We start from the raw sequence: 21,782 nt of genomic DNA, 5'->3' as shown, positions 1-21,782 counted from the left end.
AAAAAGAAAACTACAGGCCAATATCACTGATGAATATAGATGCAAAAATACTTAACAAAATTCTAGCAATCAGAATCCAACAACACATTAAGAAGATCATACATCATGACCAAGTGGGCTTTATCCCAGGAATGCAAGGATTCTTCAATATCCACAAATCAATCAACGTAATACACCACATTAACAAACTGAAAAATAAAAATCATATGATTATCTCAATAGGTGCAGAGAAAGCCTTCGACAAAATACAACATCCATTTATGATAAAAACCCTCCAGAAGATGGGAATAGAAGGGACATACCTCATCATAATAAAAGCTGTATATGACAAACCCACAGCAAACATTATCCTCAATGGTGAAAAACTGAAAGCATTTCCCCTAAAGTCAGGAACAAGACAAGGGTGCCCACTCTCACCACTACTGTTCAACATAGTTCTGGAAGTTTTGGCTACAGCAGTCAGAGCAGAAAAAGACATAAAAGGAATCTAAATTGGAAAAGAAGAAGTAAAACTCCCTGTTCCCTGATGACATGATCCTCTACACAGAAAGCCCTAAAGACTCTACCAGAAAACTACTAGAGCTAATCAATGAATACAGTAAAGTTGCAGGATATAAAATCAACACACATAGTGCGTTCCTATACACTAATAATGAAAAAATAGAAAGAGAAATTAGGAAACGATACCATTCACTCTTGCAACGAAAAGAATTAAATACTTAGGAATATATCTACCTAAGGAAACAAAAGACCTGTACATAGAAAACTATAAAACACTGCTGAAAGTAATCAAAGAGGCCATCGATAGATGGAGAAATATACCGTGTTTGTGGATTGGAAGAATAAATATTGTAAAAATGAGTATACTGCCCAAAGTAATTTATACATTCAATGCAATCCCTATCAAGCTACCAACAATATTTTTCACAGAACTAGAACAAATAATCTCACAATTTGTATGGAAATACAAAAAACCTCGAATAGCCAAAGCAATCTTGAGGAAGAAAAATGGAACTGGGAGAATCAACCTGCTGGACTTCAGGCTCTACTACAAAGCGACAGTCATCAAGACAGTATGGTACTGGCATAAAGACAGAAATATAGATCAGTGGAACAAAATAGAAAGCCCAGAGATAAATCCACGCACCTATGGACACCTTATCTTTGACAAAGGAGGCAAGAATATAAAATGGAGAAAAGACAGTCTCTTTAACAAGTGGTGCTGGGAAAACTGGTTAGCCACTTGTAAAAGAATGAAACTAGAACACTTCCTAACACCATACACAAAAATAAACTCAAAATGGGTTAAAGATCTAAATGTAAGACCAGAAACTATAAAACTCCTAGAAGAGAACATAGGCAAAACACTCTCCGACATAAATCACAGCAGGATCCTCCATGACCCACCTCCCAAAATATTGGAAATAAAAGCAAAAATAAACAAATGGGACCTAATTAAAATCAAAAGCTTCTGCACAGCTATCGGGGACCAGCCTCGATATGACCCAGGGTATCCTCAGGATGAACGGCGTCGGCGTCAGAGAGAGAGAGAGAGAAAGAAGAGAGAGACAGGGGCTGATGATTCCTTGGTTTACGCTGGAAACCAATAAAACCCCAGCACGGGGCTTGCTCTGTTTACGTAGGCCGCAGGCGCCCTCTCGAATCACTGGAGGCACCCCACCAGGGCACCCCCTCGAGTGAGTCTTAGAAGCCCAGGCAGATAAGTAAACTCAGAGGGCTCAGCGCTCCAAGGATCTCAACCAGAAAAAGGAGAATAGAGAAAAGGATGGAAAAAGAGAAAACGACATGGGGAGACCAAGCTTCAGTGAGCAAGGCCCAAAACTTTATTTTCCAGTGTTGCTTTTATACCCTAAGTTATGCGCATAAGAAACAGAGAAAGGGAGGTATAGATTCACACCAAAATCACGTGGGGTCAGCAGTCTTGACCCTTATCAGGATCAGGGCTTATTTTTGTGTATCTCGTGATAAAAGTTTTAGGTGGTTTATATCCTCTTCTGGCCAGGGGGCCTGCTAACAGTTTTATGGCCCTCTCTCCTGACAATAGGTTAGTTAGCAAGTAAAAGACTTTTCTTTTAAGGTGACTTTCCTAAAGTTAGGTGGTAGACACATAACAAAGTTACATTCCTATAAGGCACCGGTGTAGTGAGCTGCAAGAAAGGAATTTATTAACTTAAGATCTGATGTGGTTAAATCAAAGGCTACTACTTATATTCTCTTGTATGTGATTAATATATTTCCAAAGATACAATAGATAGAAGAAACTGCAGCAAGCATTGATTCAACAATGAAATCTTTTTTAGTACTATTCTAATGATTTTAACTTCTTCAACAGATTCCTGTATTTTAGAATATTAGGCTTTCTGTCCTTGCATGGCTGGGAGGCTATAAACAGTCACACTCATAGTTGTAAGAGCCCGGACAAACTTGTCATGCAAGTTAGAAAGCTATCAGAGGGGCTTGGATTGGAACACTCCTATTAAGCCGAGGAGAACTTTTAAACTACAGCTCTGAATTAATGTTTTCAGAGAAAGGTGGTTGGGGGAAGCCCCTGTAAGTATTAGAGGACTTGGTAAGAGGCGTAAGATAGTAAAGCGGTCAGATTCCAGTTTTCTTTGGGGTAGATGCTCAGGTAAGTCCAGGGGGCTCGTCGAGTCCTGATTAGCCTTTGCCCGTCAGGCCTCTTCCCCAGTTGACCTTTGCCATGGGTAGAATTTCCCTCGCTGGCTCCTGGCACACAGCAAAGGAAACTATAAGCAAGGTGAAAAGACAGCCTTCAGAATGGGAGAAAATAATAGCAAATGAAACAACTGACAAAGAATTAATCTCTAAAATATACAAGCAGCTCCTGCAGCTCAATTCCAGAAAAATAAACGACCCAATCAAAAAATGGGCCAAAGAACTAAACAGACATTTCTCCAAAGAAGACATAAAGATGGCTAACAAACACATGAAAACATGCTCATCATCCCTCATAATCAGAGAAATGCAAATCAAAACCACAATGAGATACCATTTCACACCAGTCAGAATGGCTGCTATCCAAAAGTCTACATGCAATAAATGCTGGAGAGGGTGTGGAGAGAAGGGAACCCTCTTACACTGTTGGTGGGAATGCAAACTAGTACAGCCACTATGGAGAACAGTGTGGAGATTCCTCAAAAAACTGGAAATAGAACTGCCATATGACCCAGCAATCGCATTCCTGGGCATACACACCAAAGAAACCAGAATTGAAAGAGACACGTGTACTCCAGTGTTCATTGCAGCACTGTTTATAATAGTGAGGACATGGAATCAACCTAGATGTCCATCTGCAGACAAATGGATAAGAAAGCTTTGGTACATATACACAATGGAGTATTATTCAGCCATTAAAAAAATACTTTTGAATCAGTTCTAATGAGGTGGATGAAACTGGAGCCTATTATACAGAGTGAAGTAAGCCAGAAAGAAAAACACCAATACAGTATACTAACGCATATATATGGAATTTAGAAAGATAATAACAATAACCCTGTATACGAGACAGCAAAAGAGACACAGATGTATAGAACAGTCTTTTGGACTCTGGGAGAGGGCGAGGGTGGGATGATCTGGGAGAATGCTGTTGAAACATGTATATTATCATATGTGAAATGAATCGCCAGTTCAGGTTCGATGAATGAGACAGGATGCTTGGGGCTGGTCCACTGGGATGACCCAGAGGGATGGGATGGGGAGGGAGGTGGGAGGGGGGTTCAAGATGGGGAACACATGTACACCCAGGGCGGATTCATGTCAATGTATGGCAAAACCAACCAATATAATATTGTAAAGTAATTAGCCTCCAGTAAAAAAAAATAAAATATATCAAAAAAATAAGTGGAAGTTTTTACCGTTTGACCAACATCTGTCCTTTTCTCCCACCCCCAACTCTATAAACCACCACTCCACTCTGTTTCTCAGTTTAGCTTTTTTAAGATTTCATGTGTAAGTGATATCTTACTATATTTGCCTTTCTCTGAAGTATTTCGCTTAGCATAATGTCCTCACCATCCATCCATGTTGTTGCAAATGGCAGGATTTCCTTGTTTCTCATGGCTGAATAAAATTCCATTGTGGAAAAAAAAAAATCCCATTGTGTATATATGTATCAGTGTATCAGTTCAGTTCAGTTGTTCAGTCGTGTCCAACTCTTTGCAACCCCGTGAATCACAGCATGCCAGGCCTCCCTGTCCATCACCAACTCCCAGAGTTCACCCAAACTCATGTGCATCGAGTTGGTGATGCCATCCAGCCATCTCATCCTCTGTCGTCCCCTTCTCCTCCTGTCCCCAATCCCTCCCAGCATCAGGGTCTTTTCCAGTGAGTCAACTCTTCGCATGAGGCAGCCAAAGTATTAAAGTTTCAGCCGTATGTGTATACATATATACATACACAATATCTTCTTTATCCATTCATCTGTCCATGGACACTTAGGTTGTTTATTTATCTTGGCTATTCTAAATAATGCTGAAATGAACATGGGGCTGTAGATATCTCTTTGAGCAGGTGATTTCATTTCCTTTGGCTCTATATCCAAAAGTTGGATTGCTGGATCATGTGGTAGTTCTGTGTTTAATTTTGTGAGGAAGCCTTCATACTGTTTTCCATAGTGCCCACACCAACTGACACTCCCTCTAATGGTGCACAAAAGTTCCTTTTTTCTCCATATCCTCACCAACACTTCTCTCTTGTCTTTTTGATGATAGCCATTCTAATAGGCATAAGGTAATATTGCACTATGGTTTTGATTTGCATTTCCCTAATGATTAATGGTGTTGAGCACATTTTCATGTACTTGTTGGCCATCTGTAAGTCTTTGAAAAAAGTCTGTTCAGTTCGTCTGCCCATTTTTTTTTAATTAGATATTTTGATTATCCCTGTGGATGGTGACAGTAGGCATGCAATTAAAAGGCGCTTGTTCTTTGGAAGAAAAACTATGACACATAGAAAAACTAGGCAGCATATTAAAAAGCAGAGACATTACTTTGCCGACAAAGGTCCATACAAAGCTATGGTTTTCCAGTAGTCACGTACAGATGTGAGACTTGGACCATAAAGAAGGCTGAGTGCCAAAGAACTGATGCTTTCAAACTGTGGTGTTGGAGAAGACTCATGAGAGTCCCTTGGACAGTAAGAAGATCAAACCAACAATCCTAAAGGGAATCAACCCTGAATATTCACTGGAGGACTGATTCTAAAGCTGAAGCTCCAATACTTTGGCCACCTGATGCAAAGAGCTGAGTCATTTGCAAAGACCCTGATGCTGGGAAAGATTGAAGGCAGGAGGATAAGAGGACAATAGATGATTGAGATGGTTGGATGGCATCACCAAATCAATGGACATGAGTTTGAGTAAGTTCCAGGAATTGGTGATGGACAGGGAGGCCTGAGGTGCTGCGGTCCATGGGGTCACAAAGAGTCGGACACAGCTGAGTGACTGAACTAAACTGAACTGAGGCATATATAAAAATAGATTAAGTTACTCATTGATAGAAAATAAATATCACAGGTTGTATTTTCTTTAAGGTAAACAAAACTAACTGTCGATTACCAGAAGATATGTTCCACATAAATGAATTCTCCTTTTTGTTGAACTTTTATGAAGACAGAAGAAGAGTGATCAATAGGGAAAAAAACCTGGTAAGAATAATATTTTACTTTCTGAATATTTTTTTGTACTTTAAAATGGAAACACATTAATAGCTATGTAGCTTCTTTGTAAGTTAATATCTGAAAATGTCCTCATTGTAATGCTGAATTTGCTAAAGTAGATGCTCTTGGATAACTTAAAACATCTTTCAGCCACAAAGCAAATGCAGTTTGCTAGAAATTTGTTTCTAGGTAATTTAGATTCTTAAAAATGAATTCTATAAAGTAGGGAGGTAAATAATTTAAGGTAGTAAGGTGGTGGCTCAGAGGTTAAAGCGTCTGCCTCTAATGCGGGAGACCCGGGTTCGATCCCTGGGTCGGGAAGATCCCCTGGAGAAGGAAATGGTAACCCACTCCAATATTCTTGCCTGGAAAATCCCATGGACGGAGAAGCCTGGTAGGCTACAGTCCATGGGGTCGCAAAGAGTCGGACACGACTGAGCAACTGAATGGAACGGAACGGAAGGTAAAGGAATGAAGGTTTCCTTTTCTTTTGATTATCAAAATTGTTGTCTTTTTAATTTTAGATACCTGCAAAAAACTTCAATCTGATTATTTTCAGTGATTTTCCATTTGTCTTTAATTTGGCGTCCAAAATTAAATTATTGGAAGCTGATTCCAAAATAAGAATGCTGGTATGTATGTCTTATTTTTTATTATGTAAAATTTTCAAATATATACAAAGTAGAGATAATGGCGTATTAAACCCCAGTACAAATTTTCAGCAGTCAGCATTTTACCATACTTCACTTATCATTTTTTAACTTTTTTAGTTGTTACTATTTTTGCTAAAGTTTCTTTTTTTGGCTGTGGCATTCAGCTTGTAGGATCTTAGTTCCCTGACAGGGCTTGATCCCTCACCCTCAGCAGTGAAAGCTCAAGTCCTAACCACTGGGCCACCAGGGATTTCCCATATTTTTTTAAGTATTTTAAAGCAAATTCCAGGCCCAATTTCTTTTCACCTCTCCATATTTCAGTGCATTATTTCTGGTGGTTTCACTTTTGTTCATGCTGAGATTCATCAGTGGGTTCAGATGGTGACCACATTCTTCCACTGTAACATTTCCCATCAACCTTTTTTTTAAAACAAATTAAATCATATTTGGTCTACAATATTATATAAATTACAGACATACAGTATAGTGATTCACAATTTTTTAAGGTTATACTTCATTTTTAGTTATTATAAAATGTTGGCTATATTCCCTGTGTTGTACAATATATACTTGTAGCTTATTTTGTATCTGATGATTTGTACCCCTTCCTCTCTACCCCTATTGCCCTTCCCAGCTTCCCTGTCCCCACTGGTAAACACTAGTTTGTTCTCTGTATCTGCAAGTCTGCTTCTTTTTTGTTTTATTCACTAGTTTGTTGTAGTTTTTAGATTTCACATGTAAATGATATCACACAGTATTTGTCTTTTTCCACACGTTGTACTTCACTTAGCAAAATGCCCTCTGAGTCCTTCCATGTTGCTGCAAAAGGCAAAATTTCATCAGTTTTTTTTTATGGCTGTGTAGTATTCCATCCAGAGAAGGTGATGGCACCCCACTCCAGTACTCTTGCCTGGAAAATCCCATGGACGGAGGAGCCTGGTAGGCTGCAGTCCATGGGGTCACGAAGAGTCAGACACGACTGAGCGACTTCACTTCCACTTTTTACGTTCATGCATTGGAGAAGGAAATGGCAACCCACTCCAATATTCTTGCCTGGAGAATCCCAGGGATGGGGGAGCCTGGTGGGCTGCCGTCTATGGGGTTGCACAGAGTCGGACACGACTGAAGTGACTTAGCAGCAGCAGCAGTATTCCATCATTTTGCACAATTCCTTGGTGCCACAGATCGTATGATCTCTTTGTCTTCCAAATTATAGATACAATGCTCTTTTATTTAAGTAATTGTGATATGAGTATATATGGCAATGGTTGGCATAAATGTATGCTATATAAAATGTTTATTTGAAATATTAAACAATTCCTAGTATTCCTATGGGGATTTCTAAAATATTTCTTTTTCTAGGAATCTAAAGTGAACAACTACATGGATTTGGGGGAAATAATTATGCAAAGAAGGGATGAATCCCCTTCATTTACACTTAGAGTCAGACGAAGTCACTTAGTTGAAGATGCTCTGCGTCAGTTAAGCCAAGCTGAAGACACTGACCTCCGGAAAACATTAGTGGTACGCTAAAACTCCTCATAATATTTTTACTAATGTGTGTGGGGGGAACATTTATATAATGTGGTACAAGGAGAACCTGTATTTGCAACTATAGTTATCAGCCTAATGGTTTCCAGAATTCCTTGCTTACCCTTCAGAGAAAACCTGCAGGATGTTTAATTGATCATTGACACTGTGAGTTAACTGTTAGTTACCTTTGGCCACAGAAATGCTTCATAATGAACCATCCCAAAGCATAGTGACTTAAAATAGTAATTTTACAGATCTGCAGTTCAGCTGAGAATCTGCTGCTCTAAGTTGAACTCATCTGGGTGGCTTTTCTGATTTTGCCTGTGCCTGTTTACATGTTTGAGAGTTGGCTGGGGATTGGTTACCTAGGCTTGGCCTGGCTCAGGCAGTCTGGCCCTGACTCCTATGTTTTCCATCTTCTTCCTAGGACCCACAAACATGTTCGCATATCTCTGTCAGAGGTAGAAGATAGCAAGGCCCCTCCACACCCACTTTGCCAAGCAACTGACAAAAAAAAAAGATAGCAAGCCCAGTTACACAGCAAACATCACTTTAGTCAAAGCAAATCACATGGCTGAACTCAAGTCAAGGGCTGGCAAAATATACTCAGCCTTTTTGATGAGAGGAACTGTAAAGCAACATGTGAAAGACCTGGGCCAAGCAGGGGTGAAGAATTGGGGCAATGAATGCATTCAGCAAGTGGCAGGTAGAATGGATACTTTTACTGCGTTTTGGCTCAAGTTTTAGTCACAGGCTTTCCACTGTGTTGGTTCCATTTCCTAGCCATACTTCACTTCATCCTTGGGGGTATCTGTAGGGTTTTTACTGTGTGGTACCTCAGATCCTTTGCCCACAGAATAAAGATTAACTTTGTAGGTAAGAGCTGGCATCTGTCCAGAAGGGAGTGCATTTTCCTGATATCAGCCAAGAAGGGAAAAGTTAGGTTCTCAGAGAGGAAGTCAGACTCTGAGAGTTGGGCCTCAGGACTCTGATGGAAAGTGAGGAAAGGATTTTATAAGCTAGGCTTTCTAGTTTTTGTCTCCCTCTGTACCTATTTTCCTTTAAATCTTGACTATGAGGAAATCAATAGAAAGTGATTCTGCCTACAGGAATTGACAAAGAGGTAAGAAGGTAAACTTCAAGAGAAATCCAATCAAAATATAGACTCTAAACAAGGCAAGGTTGTCAAGCACGTCCTGACCATAGCAAAGACAACCTTGCTAGTATAAATGAGTGGAAGTAAGAAAATCAGAAGCAAGCTTAATTTATTCTTGGTGTATCTTGATGGAATGTGAGGCAGGCCCTTGGTGATGATGGACAAGGCCAAGGAGGTAAATCTAGGTAAAGAGAAGTGAAAGAGAACTCTCAGTGAAGCTTGGTGATATTTACATTAAAAAGATAAAAAGAAATAAACAGGAAGGGAAGTATAGAAAGAGTAGTTAGAGGGACTTCCCCAGTGGTCCAGTGGATAAGACTCTACACTCCCAATGCAGGGGGCCTGTGTTCGATGCCTGGTCAGGGAGCTAGATTATGCATGCCACAACTAAGAGTTCATATGCTGCAACTAAAGATCTTGCATGTCCCAACTAAAGATACCACATGCCACGACTAAGACCTGACACAGCCAAATAAATACACAATATTTACAACAAAGAGTAGTTAGAGAGATGGGAGGAAATCTAAGATAGTACTCGTACTACAAATCCCAGAGGTAGACTTTAGAAAAGAGGGACCAGTTCTTATTGATGCTCACATGAGGGTTCTGTGCAGTCAGCTCTGAAATTTCCAACAGAGGTGCCATGTCCAGGCTGACAGGGACGGCTGTTTATCTGAAGTCCTAATGAGGGGAGAGGCAAAAGAAACCAAGTTTGTTGACTGTAGCCTAAGTAGTAAAGCCTGACTGATGAGAGGAAGCTAGACAAGAGAGAAAAATTGAGGAATTTAGTGGCCCAGGGGTTTGAAGCACATTAAAATTTGGTTCAAGATGCTGGTCAGTATAATATGGTGAATGTTGATTGTTGCCAGAATCTCACTTCACTTGGTTCATGTGGCCATGGGAGGGACCTATGTACTCACTATACAGTAATCTGACAGTAAACAGGTTCATGGCACCCACTGATCAGAAGCAAAGTGAGGGAGAACACAGTACAGTTAGGTAAGGAGAGTGGATTCTGGCAATTCTGGTGATGGCAGGAGGTTGGAAACTTTTCTGTAAAGGTCGAGGCATTATATTTTAAATCTATATCTGACAGTGTCCTCTTTTCTCAGGTTGAATTTATTAAAGAAATTCGTTCTGTGGGGGAAGGGGTGAAGTCTGAGTTTTTTCACTGTATATTTGAATCTATGACCAAGGAAGAATATGGAATGTTCATATATCCTGAAGAGGATTCCTACATGTGGTTTCCCGTCAATGTAAGTCTTTTATTTGTTTTCTTATGGTTTTTCAGAACAGAAAAAGTATACCATATACTGTAAATGAACACAATACTTGCTAATGTAAAATTGGGTCACATAAAGCCTTGCTACTCAAAATGTGGTTCACAGAGCGGAAGTTCCAGCATTACCTGGAACTGTTAGAAAAGCAGAATCTCAGGCCCAGATCAGAATATATATTTTTATAAGATCCCCAGGTGATTCGTATGAACATTAAATTTTTCAACAGCTTGAATAAGGTATATTTGAGATGTGATAAATGGTACATAAAATGTCCACTTTGATACATTTTGATGTACATCTATGCCCATGAAATTCAAGACAATGAAAACAAAAGACAGTGAACACATCCATCATCCCCTAGAGTTTCCTCAGTTTCCTTTCTGATCCTGCTTCTCCCTTCTTCTATTCCCTGCCCCATGCCTATGCAACCACTGATTCGATTTGTCACTATAATTTGAATTTCCTAGAATTTTACATAAATGTAATCGTAAGTAGTCTTAGTATCTGTCCTTTCACTCAGCATAATGATATTGAGAATCATGGGTGTTGTTGTTTCTATCATAGTTCATTCCCGTCTATTGCTGAGTAGTATTCCATAGTCTAGATGTATTACACTTTGTTGGATATTCTGTGGTTTTCTAAATTTTAGGAGGCTGTAATCTAGAGTTTCAAACTAGGAGGGAAATTGTTAACAGAATCCTAGAGATAGTTGCTAATTCTAATAAAATGATTCATTTCTAAAATGATTATATTTTTACAAAGATTCTCTATATGAAAACATTTTCTTAAAGTGATAAAAACTTCACTTCTCTATTAGTGTGTGTGTGTTAGTCACTCAGTCGTGTCTGACTCTATGTGACCACGTGGCCTGTTGCCCACCAAAGTTCTCTGTCCATGGGGTTCTCCAGGCAAGAATACTGGAGTGGATTGCCATGCCCTCCTCCAGGAGATCTTTCCGATGCAGGGATTGAACCCGGGTCACCTGAATTGCAGACAGACTTTACCAGCTGAGCCACAAGGGAAGCCTTCTCTATTAGTAACACAGAACAAATAATTCTAACAAGAATCACATGTTGAACTTCAATTTATTGATCTCCTTTCCCATAAACTTCCAAATACTCTTTCAAATGATATGGTGGAGTTTGGAACCCAGAAAGAAAAGGGTACAGGAAGAGAACATGAATGGGATGAAAAAGTACTGAAAAGTGTTCTGTATCTTTTTAGAAGGGCTTCCCAGGTGGCTCAGTGGTACAGAATCTGCCTGCTAATGCAGGAGACGTGGATTCGATCCCTGGGTGGGAAAGATCCCCTGGAGAAGCCATCCACTCCAGTATTTTTCCCTGGGAAAATCCATGGACAGAGGAGCCTGGCAGGCTACAGTCCATGGAGTCCCGAAAGAATTGGACACAATTTAGCGACTAGATGTTTAGTCACTAAACATCTTTTTGAGAAAGAATGAATCTCTGGAAGGTAGGAGTGGCTAAGGTGTGCCATTGGTAGGTTCAACCAGCAAGTTTTTACTGGCTGTTTCTTGAAGTTCCCACATTGTATTAAATACTATAGAAGATTGAGATTAGTGGATAACACAATCTCTTTCCTTTGAAAACATTTTATATATGTAGATAGAACAATAAGACTAAAATAGCAGAAACTATAGCACTTTTTTGAAATTTTGTACTGCTGACTTTGTGTTGTAATCAGTTCAGGTCAGTTGGTCAGTCGTTTCTGACTCTTTGCAACCCCATGGACTGCAGCACGCCAGGCTTCCCTGTCCATCACCAGCTCCTGGAGCGTGCTCAAACTCATGTCCATCAAGGCAGTGATGCCATCCAACCATCTCATCCTCTGTTGTCCCCTTCTCTTTCTGCCTTCAGTCTTTCCCAGCATCAGGGTCTGTTGTAATAGTTGTTGGGAAATAGGTAGGATAGGGAAGGAAGCACTCTTGTGAGATCAAAAGCCCAGAGATCTAGTCTTGAGTGATGGTGGGTGTGTAATTTAACCTCTCTGAGTTTTCAGTTTCCTCAGCTGTAAAAATGCCTAAGTACTAGCAAAACTAATTTCTATTCTGCCTGCTTTATAGAACTATTGTGAGATTAAAACAAGATAAAAGGTATGTTAAAGTGTGAAGCTCCATGAAAACTTTAGGTCACTATACACATTTAAGGGATTCTTTCTTAGAACCCAAAGAAATCAAGGGGGACTGAAGTGATTGGAAAAAGTGTCATTGGAAAATGGAGCCCTGAGCTTAATGATGAAGGATAGGGACTAAATACATCAAAACAATGCAAGTAGGGAATGGAAAGGAAGAAAATAAACCTCATATCAACTCTATGAGATAGGTGGTTTGCCCCATTTTACAGATAAAGAAACTGAGGCTCAGAGAGATTAAATAAACTGTCTAAAGATATTCATTACTTCCACCATAGTTCTAACTCAATGCAACTAAGCCATGCCGTGTGGGGCCACCCAAGATGGGCAGGTCATGGTGGAGAGGTCTGACAGAATGTGGTCATTGGAGAAGGGAATGGCAAACCACTTCGGTATACTTGCCTTGAGAACCCCATGAACAGTATGAAAAGGCAAAATGATAAGATACTGAATGAGGAACTCCCCAGGTCCATAGGTGCCCAGTATGCTACTAGAGATCAATGGAGAAATAACTCCAGAAAGAATGAAGGGATGGAGCCAAAGCAAAACAAATACCCAGTTGTGGATGGGACTAGTGATAAAAGCAAGGTCCAGTGCTGTAAAGAGCAATATTGCATAGGAACCTGGAATGTTAGGTCCATGAATCAAGGCAAATTGGATGTGGTCAACCAGGAGATGGCAAGAGTGAACGTCGACATTCTAGGAATCAGTGAACTAAAATGGACTGGAATGGGTGAATTTAACTCAGATGACCATTCTATCTACTACTGTGGGCAGGAATCCCTTAGAAGAAATGGAGTAGCCATCATGGTCAACAAAAGAGTCCGAAATGCAGTACTTGGATGCAATCTCAAAAATGACAGAATGATCTCTGTTCATTTCCAAGGCAAACCATTCAATATTACAGTAATCCAAGTCTATGCCCCAACCAGTAACACTGAAGAAGCCAAAGTTGAATGGTTCTATGAAGACCTACAAGATCTTTTAGAACTAACACCCCAAAAAAATGTCCTTTTCATTATAGGGGACTGGAATGCAAAAGTAGAAGTCAAGAAACACCTGGAGTAACAGGCAAATTTGGCCCTGGAGCAGGGAATGAAGCAGGGCAAGGCTAATAGAGTTTTTCCAAGAGAACGCACTGGTCATAGCAAACATCCACTTCCAACAACACAAGAGGAGACTCTACACATGGACATCACCAGATGGTCAACACCGAAATCAGATTGATTATATTCTTTGCAGCCAAAGATGGAGAAGCTCTATACAGTTAGCAAAACCAAGACCAGGAGCTGACTGTGGCTCAGATCATGAACTCCTTATTGCCAAATTCAGACTGAAATTGAAGAAAGTAGGGAAAACCACTAGACCATTCAGATATGACCTAAATCCAATCCCTTATGATTATACAGTGGAAATGAGAAATAGATTTAAGGGACTAGATCTGATAGAGAGAGTGCCTGATGAACTCTGGACAGAGGTTCGTGACAGTGTACAGGAGACAGGGACCAAGACCATCCCCATGGAAAAGAAATGCGAAAAAGCAAAATGGCTGTCTGAGGAGGCCTTACAAATAGCTGTGAAAAGAAGAGAAGTGAAAAGCAAAGGAAAAAAGGAAAAATATACCCATTTGAATGCAGAGTTCCAAAGACAAGCATGGAGAGATAAGAAAACCTTCCTTCGTGATCAGTGCAAAGAAATAGAGGAAAGCAATAGAATGGGAAAGACTAGTGATCTCAAGAAAATTAGAGATACCAAGAGAACATTTCATGCAAGGATAGGGACAATAAAGCACAGAAATGGTAGGGACCTAACAGAAGCAGAAGATATTAAGAAAAGCTGGCAAGAATACATAGAAGAACTATAAAAAAAAGATCTTCACGACACAGATAATCATGATGGTGTGATCACTCAACCTAGAGCCAGACATCCTGGAATGCGAAGTCAAGTGGGCCTTAGGAAACATCACTACGAACAAAGCTAGTGAAAGTGATGGAATTCCAGCTGAGCTTTTTCAGATCCTAAAAGATGATGCTGTGAAAGTGCTGCACTCAATATGCCAGCAAATTTGGAAAACTCAGCAGTGGCCACGGGACTGGAAAAGGTCAGTTTTCATTTGAATCCAAAAGAAAGGCAATGACAAAGAATGCTCAAACTACCACACAATTGCACTTATCTCACATGCTAGTAAAGTCATGCTCAAAATTCTCCAAGCCAGGCTTTAGCAATACGTGAACCGTGAACTTCCAGATGTTCAAGCTGGTTTTAGAAAAGGCAGAAGAACCAGAGATCAAATTGCCAACATCCGCTGGATCATGGGAAAAGCAAGGGATTTCCAGAAAAACATCTATTTCTGCTTTATTGACTCTGCCAAAGTCTTTGACTGTGTGGATCACAACAAACTGTAGGAAATTCTGAAAGAGATGGGACTACCAGACCACCTGACCTGCCTCTTGAGAAACCTAAATGCAGGTCAGGAAGCAACAGTTAGAACTGGATATGGAACAACAGACTGGTTCCAAATAAGGAAAGGAGTACATCAAGGCTGTATACTGTCACTCTGCTTATTTAACTTATATGCAGAGTACATCATGAGAAACACTGGGCTGGAGGAAGCACAAACTGGAATCAAGATTGCTGGGAGAAATATCCATAACCTCAGATATGCAGATGACACCACCCTTATGGCAGAAAGTGAAGAAGAACTAAAGAGCCTCTTGACGAAAGTGAAAGAGGAGAGTGGAAAAGGGGGGTTAAAACTCAACATTAAGAAAACTAAGATCATGGCATCTGGTCCCATCAGTTCATGGCAAATAGATGGAGATACAGTGGAAACATTGAGAGACTTTATTTTGGGGGGCTCGAAAATCACTGCAGATGGTGACTGCAGCCATGAAATTAAAAGACACTTGCTCCTTGGAAGGAAAGTTATGACCAACCTAGACAGCATTTTAAAAAGCAGAGACATTACTTTGCCAACCAAGGTCCGTCTAGTCAAGGCTGTGTTTTTTCTAGTGGTCATGTATGGATGTGAGAGTTGGGCTATAAAGAAGGCCGAGTGTTAAAGAATTGATTCATTTGAACTGTGGTGTTGGAGAAGACTCTTGACAGTCCCTTGGACTGCAAGGAGATCCAACCAGTCCATCCTAAAGGAAATCAGTCCTGAATATTCATTGCAAGGACTGATATTGAAATTGAAACTCTAATACTTTGGCCACCTGATGCGAAGAACTGTCTCATTTGAAAAGACCCTGATGCTGGGAAAGATTGAAGGCAGGAGGGGAAGGGAACGATAGAGGATGAGATGGTTGGATGACATCCCTGACTCGATGGACATGAGTTTGAGTGAACTCAGGGAGTTAATGATGGACAGGGTGTCTTGACATGCTGCAGTCCATGGGGTCGCAAAGTCGGACATGACTGAGTGACTGAAGTGAACTGAACGGATATTCAACTTGCAAGTGACCAAGTGAGGATATAAATTTAAGACTGATCCCAAAGCCCCCAGTGCTTACCCTTAAACATTACTGAACACTATACTATGGGATAGAAAACAAAGAGACAAAATCCACTAGAATCAGGGGACACCTTACACATACAGGAAGTAAGACTGATTAGATTAGAAGAGGTCACCTTTGGAGAGTACTTGTATTGAACTTCTAACTCATTTTCAAAATTCAAATGCATTTTTAACGTTTCTCCTAGGCAGTTACACTAGGAAGTAAATAGAACAAGTAGATTGAAACACAGATTACTCTACGGATGGGCTAAAGTCAGTGATCAGCTAACAGCAAAGTTGGCACTGAAATTGAAGTCTTGTAATAGTGACCTTGGCTCAGAGGTTAAAGTGTCTGCCTCCAATGCGGGAGACCCGGGTTCGATCCCTGGGTCGGGAAGATCCCCTGGAGAAGGAAACGGTAACCCACTCAGGAATTCTTACCTGGAGAATCCCATGGACGGAGAAGCCTGGTAGGCTACAGTCCACGGGGTCGCAAAGAGTCGGGCACGACTGAGAAACGGAACGGAACGGAATAGTGACCTGTCAGTTGGGCTGCAGTGACGACCTGGCCAGATGCGGCCAGTTTACTTCATCCAGGACCACACAATGAAGAGACGAGTGAAGCCGATTTTATCAGGCCTCTTTCCTTCTTCCTTCCACAGACCTTCATAGTCAACAGCATCAGTCACCTTCCTTGCCCCTATGCTTGTCCCTGTAAGCACGCCTGGGTTGAAGGCCGCACTGCTGAAGGGACCAGCACTCCTCTGACACACCCCTGGCACGACTGATGTGCGCTGCAGGCATAGATAAAGTACACCCTTCCTTCCTGGTGTCATTTTCTACATGAGTTTGAAGACAAAGACTGTAAAATTCAACAGTGAAAACCTTTGTTTTTAAGGTTCACTGAGCATTTTTTTCATATTCCAGATATGCTATCAGTAACAAAAAGCAAATTCATTTGTTTAATATTCTGAACTGTTAAAATTTGTACTTTAACTTACGGAAGAATTTTATATTGTATTATAAGCTATATAAGAACTTCAAATTTTTATTTTCCTGAAGCTCATTTTGTTTCTAATTTCTGACTCTTAGAAAAAGGAACCAAACTTTTTTTTAACTAATCTAATTATCTGTTTGGATTATTGATTATATATAATACATAAAGGACTTTTTTTTCTTCTCTAGCCTAAATTTGAGAAGAAGACCTATTTCCTCTTTGGGATGCTGTGTGGACTCTCCCTATATAATTTTAATGTTGTCTACCTCCCTTTCCCATTGGCTCTGTTTAAGAAACTTCTCGACCAGGAACCATCATTGGAAGATTTAAAAGAACTCAGTCCTTCTTTTGGAAAGTAAGTGAATATAATTTTTTTTTAGGACTGTGTATCTAGTCAGTCTCAGTTGTTTAGACACAACCAGTCCATTCTAAAGGAGATCAGTCCTGGGTGTTCACTGGAAGAACTGATGCTAAAGCTGAAGCTCCAATACTTTGGCCACCTCATGCTACGAGTTGACTCACTGGAAAAGACTCTGATGCTGGGAGGGATTGGGGGCAGGAGGAGAAGGGGACAACAGAGAATGAGATGGCTGGATGGCATCACCGACCGATTCGATGGAGATGAGCTTGAGTGAACTCTGGGAATTGGTGATGGACAGGGAGGCTTGGTGTGCTGTGATTCATGGGGTCGCAAAGAGTCGGACATGACTAAGCGACTGAACTGAACTGAACTGAATGTTACACATAGATACACACAGAGACACACAGATAAGGTCTTCAGTTTCAATAAACATGCATGCTCTTTAGATGAGTTTGAATTTTAGCATGACTGATAATCAAGTATGGGAAATCCCATGGATGGAGGAGCCTGGTAGGCTACAGTCCATGGGGTCGCGTAGAGTTGGACACAACTGAGCTACTTCACTTTTTCACTTTCATGCATTGGAGAAGGAAATGGCAACCCACTCCAGTGTTCTTGCCTGGAGAATCCCAGGGACAGCGGAGCCTGGTGGGCTGCCGTCTATGGGGTCGCACAGAGTCGGACAAGACTGAAGTGACTTGGCAGCAGTAGCAGCATTATAATCAAGTAACCCTTCAGAAGTGGAAAAAAGCCAAATGCTCCTCTAATTAGCAATGGCACAATAAACAGAGCTGTGGTCTAGTCTCTTGAATTTATCCAGATGGAAATAGTTGCTGTGGATAGTATGTGATATTCATAATGAGAATCATGCATGCTATATTGATTTTAAATAAATCCTATTTAATCATATTTCACTTATTTCAATAAATCAGCATGTCACAAACTTTGGGTTTTAATTTTTATTTATTTATTTTTTGGCTGGGCTAAATCTTCAGTGCTGGGCAGGCTTTCTCTAGATGCAGTGAGTGGGGGACTACTCTAGTTGTGGTACTCGAGCTTCTCATTGCAGTGGCTTCTCCTGTTGCAGAGCACGGGCTCTAGGGCATGCAGGCTTCAGTAGCTGCAGCACGTGATCAGCAGTTGCGGCTCCCAGGCTCTAGAGACAGGCTCAGTAGTTGTGGCACATGGGCACAGCTGCTCTGCAGCATGTGGGATCTTCCCGGATCAGAGATCAAACCTGTGTCTCCTGCATTTGTAGGCAGACTCATTACCACTGAGCCAGCAGGGAAGCCCATGAACTTTATTTTTTAAGGATTGAAAAATGCTTGTTCTAGGTTAAAAGGCCAACTCTATTCTCTAAAGAAAAAACTGGCAACACATGATAGACAATGGATTAATATCTTTGTATAATATAGATATGACTATATGGATATATATAAACTCAAAAAATGTGCTCAACTTTACTAGTAATCAAGAAAATGCAGATGAAAATGAGATATAATTTTTCTGCTTACAGATTGACAACTGTTAAAAAGTTTTTCATACAACATAGAGTTGGCGACAGATGGAAGAAAAAGATTCTCTTCCCGTGTACTGTTAGTGAAAGAAAACACTGGCTATATTTATACTATATACTCTGACAGTATAGAGCAGGGTTTTTCAACCTTGGCAGTACACACATTTTGGGCTAGATAATTCTTTGTTGTGGAAGACTGACCTGGACATTGTAGAGATGCCTAGCAGCATATGGGGCTGCTGCCCACTAGATGGCAGTACCAAGTGAAAGTCGTTCAGTCGTGTCAGACTCTTTGCGACTCCAAGGACTTTACAGTCCATGGAATTCTCCAGGCCAGAATACTGGAGTGCATAGCCTTTCCCTTCTCCAGGGGATCTTCCCAACCGAGGGATCCAACTCAGATCTCCTGCATTGCAGGTGGATTCTTTTCACCAGATGAGCCCCAAAAGGAAACCCAAGAATACTGGAGTGGATAGCCTATCCCTTCTCCAGGGGATCTTCCCGACCCAGGAATCTCCTGCATTGCAGGCAGATTCTTTACCAACTGAACTATCAGGGAAGCTTGCTCACACTCATGTCCATCGAGTTGGTAATGCCATCCAACCAGCTCATCCTCTGTTGTCCCCTTCTCTTCCTGCCTTAAATCTTTCCCAGCATCAGGATCTTTTCCAGTGAGTCAGTTCTTTGCGTCAGATGGCCAAAGTATTGGAGTTTCAGCTTCAGCATCAGTCCTTCCAATGAATATTCAGGACTGATTTCCTTTAGGATTGACTGGTTTGATCTTGCAGTCCAAGGTACCCCCTTTAATCATAACACTCCCTTTAATTGTGACAACCAAAGATGTCCAGATTTTGCCCAATGTTCCCTGGGAGACAAAATAACGCCTGGTTCAGGGGAAGGACTGGTCTAGTGGAAGGGGCTCCTTTCTTATAATTTCCACCAAGATTCAGCAGTGTCTACATGTTAGGCAGTAATCTGACCAATCAAACTTGTAAAGGTTAACTCCAGGAAGAAGGAATGGGAGGGTGGAGAAGAAAAAATTTACATGACTTTTAAAACACTTTATAAATTTTTATATTGTTCACATTTTTTCCATTGATCGTTTATTTCTTTTGAAGTTGTATAAGAATAATATATGTATTTTAAACCAAAATTTTCATTAGGTGTCTGCAAGAAGTTCTAAATGATGATGCTAATGACATTAAAGAAGAACTTGGCATACGTTTTTCTGTGAGTACTAATGAAAATCAGATTATAGTTTAGATTTAATGTTTTTAAAAATATTTGTTATTATAGTATCTTATATATTGGATGTGTTTTTTGAAGGGTATTATACTTCTGTACTGTAAGACTTTTCCTGCACTTGCTCCTCATGTGATACTTTATGTCTATATACTCTCAAAGTGAAAAGATAGCGATTATTCAATGTGAACACTGTAAAAAATTAAATGGAATGATATATGCATAAAGCAATATATAGCATATACCAGGGTATGTGTTTATTTTTATATATATTTAGGTGATCGAACTATATAAATAATTATTTAATGCCTAGTTATTTAAAGTTTTATAGGGAAGGATGTACTAGCAATAATGGTCTTGTGGTTGATTATTCAGACTTTATTTCATGTTTGGTACCTGAATATATTTTGGTTACAGATACCCTGGGACCAAAATGATGTTGATTTAATTCCAAATGGGATTTCTGTATTTGTAGACCAAAGCAACAAGTAAGTTTTGAGACCGTGCACATCTGTTTTGAATACACATAAAATGTTTATATCACTATGCTTTATAAATATATTTCGTCTTTTGCTGTGCTCAGTTGTGTCCGACTCTTTGCAACCCCATGGACTGTAGCCCACCAGGCTCCTCTGTCCAGAGGGACTCTCCAGGCAAGAATACTAGAGTGAATTGCCGTACCTTCCTCCAGGTGATCTTCCCAACCCAGGGACTGAACCCAGGTCTCCTGCATTTCAGACAGATTCTTTACCATCTGAGCTACCCAGTCTTTCCAGATAATCACTTTAGCTTCTGACCTTTTTCAAAAGATAAAAGGTTACAGGAAAAAGAAGGGACAAAAGGAGTCAAGATTAAATATTTCCTTTGCAGCACTTTTCACTGTTCATTTAACAATTATTTTTTGAGCTCCTGCTCTATACTAGACCCTATTCTAGGTGTCAGAGATATGGCAGTAAAAAAAGATGCAAAATCTGGAGCAGAAATTACAGTGGAGCAGAAAGTCAATTAATTATTATGTAATAGAAAGTCAGATAAGGATGAACACTGAAGAAAATGAAAACCAATTGAGAAACTAGAGGGTGACAGGTAAACCACAGAAACTGGCAAATGCTGCAAATGAGGGTTCCATCTTTTTCCCTCTCCTTTTAAGAAAACTGGTTGTAGAACATTTACCAGCATACCACTGGTTACAGGGGAAGACAGAGGAGGTTGATTCAGACATGATGGTCCTTGAAGGATGCTCAAAGGGTAGGAGATTAGCATGTTTTAGGGTGATATCTGGTGGAAATATCTCCAGTAGCACACCTGCTCTCAGGAAATTCATCACAAATTGGAAAAGACAATCTCTGTAGACATAATTTACACACAGCGATGTGTTGTGAGAGGGGAGAGAGAGAGGAACAGAGCACCAACCCTGAGAAAGTCATGTTCATTTTTAATTCTGATGAGTGACGGAAGTTGCCAGGTGAAAAGGAAGCCCTGCGTGCTGTGGCCTAACAGTGAGGTCAGTGAACTGAAGGCCAGCATGGCCGGAGGTTTAAATGGCAGTGGCAAGAGGCTGCTGAGTCAGGCAAGGGTCACATCATGGAGGCCATTGTTTTTTACCCCTTCACCCATGGAGACCGTTTTAATCCTGCTAAAGAGGTTTGAAATTTATCTTAAAGGCAATGAGAAGTCTTTTAAAGATTTTAAGCAGGAGAATG

The 21,782-nt window shown here is 40.4% G+C and overlaps 1 protein-coding gene across 2 annotated transcripts in view; it reads left to right on the top strand.

The window, feature by feature from the left end:
• The window catches only part of HERC6 (HECT and RLD domain containing E3 ubiquitin protein ligase family member 6), a 60,481-nt gene that overhangs the window by 35,505 nt on the left and 3,194 nt on the right, over positions 1-21,782 (top strand). For both annotated transcript variants that reach the window (XR_008687011.2, XM_055434110.2), the window contains exons 14-20: positions 5,572-5,685; positions 6,222-6,329; positions 7,713-7,874; positions 10,152-10,295; positions 17,149-17,315; positions 20,001-20,067; positions 20,497-20,567. Coding sequence is in view for 1 of the 2 variants with exons in the window: in XM_055434110.2 (XP_055290085.2) it covers positions 5,572-5,685; positions 6,222-6,329; positions 7,713-7,874; positions 10,152-10,295; positions 17,149-17,315; positions 20,001-20,067; positions 20,497-20,567 (833 nt within the window). In the remaining variant the exon portion in view is untranslated. The remainder of the gene's footprint in view (positions 1-5,571; positions 5,686-6,221; positions 6,330-7,712; positions 7,875-10,151; positions 10,296-17,148; positions 17,316-20,000; positions 20,068-20,496; positions 20,568-21,782) is intronic.

The sequence above is a fragment of the Moschus berezovskii genome, chromosome 5, assembly GCF_049115385.1.
Source record: "Moschus berezovskii isolate FMDL1 chromosome 5, NW_MosBer_1.0, whole genome shotgun sequence".
NCBI lineage: Eukaryota > Metazoa > Chordata > Mammalia > Artiodactyla > Moschidae > Moschus > Moschus berezovskii.
This window is presented reverse-complemented; position numbering and strand designations above follow the sequence as displayed.